This window comes from Diabrotica undecimpunctata, chromosome 3 (assembly GCF_040954645.1).
Source record: "Diabrotica undecimpunctata isolate CICGRU chromosome 3, icDiaUnde3, whole genome shotgun sequence".
Lineage (NCBI taxonomy): Eukaryota > Metazoa > Arthropoda > Insecta > Coleoptera > Chrysomelidae > Diabrotica > Diabrotica undecimpunctata.
Window position 1 is genome coordinate 44461264 of NC_092805.1, and position 2287 is coordinate 44463550.

The 2287-nt window shown below is 38.4% G+C and overlaps 1 protein-coding gene across 1 annotated transcript; it reads right to left on the reverse strand.

Moving 5' to 3' along the window:
* Window positions 1-1075: 1075 nt before the first annotated feature.
* Window positions 1076-2077, reverse strand: LOC140435761 (uncharacterized). The gene has a single exon (XM_072524481.1). The coding sequence runs from the start codon at window positions 2075-2077 to the stop codon at window positions 1076-1078; it is 1002 nt and encodes a 333-aa protein (XP_072380582.1).
* Window positions 2078-2287: the final 210 nt, after the last annotated feature.

The window sequence follows — 2287 nt, forward strand, 5'->3', positions numbered from 1 at the left end:
CACGCCGAATCTAGCACTTTTTCTTTCTGCGTAATTTGATGATTAATGATAATTAAAGATTGGCTGCCACAATATTTTCAAATTGTCTAAGATATATGGACCAAGAAGACATTTTCTTCATCTTCGTCGCGTATACGGCAGACATATTTATAACGTGTTTTTTCTGGTTCCTGCAAGGAATTTCGGTAACACATATATGTTTGGCTTAATTAGGTGCCATTCTGGCAGTTTATATTAGACATCCGGAAGATTTTCTGCTGCATCGTCTTGGGCCCATTCAATTTCATCTAGCTCTTCAACCAAGTCGTCACCATAGCGAACTTCATTTTCTTCTTCGCTTGAACTGCACTGCTTATGTTTTCCTTTTAGTTTCTCTTTGGGAGCCTTTTTCATACGAGGCCTAGATTTTCGTGCAGTTTTCGTGCTTCTTTAAGTCATTCGAAAACTTCAATAGTCGTTCGACAACTTCAATAGTCGTTCGACAACTTCAATAGTCGTTAGCACCTCTCCATACTGGGCTTGTTTTAATCTTGGTGTAACTTTTTTGGGTTTTACAGAATTTCTGTTTGGATCCACATTTAGTGTTTTAACAATTGCTGATGAGAATGTTCCAACAATATCTGAAGCAGCAGTAATACACTTGACATCTAAAGTGGCAACATCTAAAGTGGCAGATCCGGACGGACCCTGCTGTACTCGTAATGGTTCTGCCTCTGTGGGAATTCCGTCACTATTGTTTATTTCTAGTTCGACTTCACTATGTTCGCCCTGTTGAATGTTATGATCTTGAATGTTGAATGTTATGATCTTGAATGGCTCTCCGCTGGCAGTCTTTAAACCTTTTCAAATCAGTAGGATTAAATTCATCTTCTGAAAACTTCTTAGGGTTGACTGGAAATACCCCTGTGGTTACAAATCCGCTTTTAATATTATTCTCAGTGAAAGCTTCATTCCACACTTGTCCTAAAAGCTCAGTAAATTCTTTCTTCTGTAGGCGTCCTACTCCGCGCCCCATATGTTTCTTTCAATAAGCAATAAGCTATTTCTCCCAGCAAGTTTTTACCGGGCCGAAAACTCACTTATCCAGCGGCTGCAGTCTGTCTGTTAAATGGCTGGGAAACTTGACCAATACTATTTTATTTTCAAGTGCGCACTCAATAATCCTCAACCTTATGTGACTCTTATGTCCGTCATATAACAATAACACTTTCTGGTCAGGTAGATGTTTTGTCGCTCGCAAATCCTTCACCCACTTTACGAAAATAGAGTGAAACCAATTGTAGAACTGGGTTTCCTCCATCCATCCATTTGCTGACACAGAATAAACTGTTTCTGGGAAAGCTGCTTCCGAGGTCCACCTTGCCTGCACTGCACACCCTTTAAAAACAATGAAGGGTGGCAGAAAAAAAAAAACCGTTAGCCGCAAAGCAAGCCAGAACACTTGTGGACTCTCTCCCTGAACCACCAGAGACTCTTGAGAGAGTTTTTCCTCGTTTCCAATCGCCTTTATTCTCGATGGATCGTTCCCAAAGCCACTTTCATCTGCATTGAAAACAAACGCAGCATTATCAATCTTTTCCTTGATAACCACCTCTTCCAAAGTTTTATAGAAACTATAGATGACTTCTGGTTTTCTCTGATCTTTTCTGGCCTTTTGGAGATGTTCAGGCTTTTTGAAAGTCAACGTTTTATTTCGATTCATAAAGCTGTAATACCAGTCTAAGCCAGGACGGCCATCCTTAAATGGTGTTTGTAAATTACTTTCTTTGACAAAAGTTGCAATTAAGTCTCGAAGTTCTTCTTTATTACAGGGGTATCCCATTCGTGCTCGAGCCTTTAAACATTCTACTATTTGTTCTTCAACTTCTTTACTTAACACAGTAGGACGTCCACCTTCCATTTTGTTTTCTGGTATTTTTCTGCCCTTGATTGTATGGAAGATAACTGCCAGAGGAACATTATGTCTCTGTGAAGCCTGATGATAAGTGCAATTTTTGTTTTTTACACAAACTGCTCTTAACAAATCCTCTTGAGAGTATTTCTCCACAGTTTTTTTTTTAATATATTTTCTGGGCATTTTTAATCAACCCTGGAATAAAAAAGATACGATAAGTTGTTGTTTACAATAACCCCACATTAGTGTTTACATTTTCCCCTCAAACAAATTTTGAAGGGGTAAATGTAAACACTCATTTGTTCAGTATCAGTTCGTAATATTGAGGTTAGATCAACAAAATACATTTATTCACATGCACACATTACTACTCACAGCAATAAATGATTTCAA

Bases quoted from the DNA above. Each gene is read 5' to 3' on its own strand.
- LOC140435761 (XM_072524481.1), bottom strand. From the start codon at position 2,077: ATGCCCAGAAAATATATTAAAAAAAAAACTGTGGAGAAATACTCTCAA.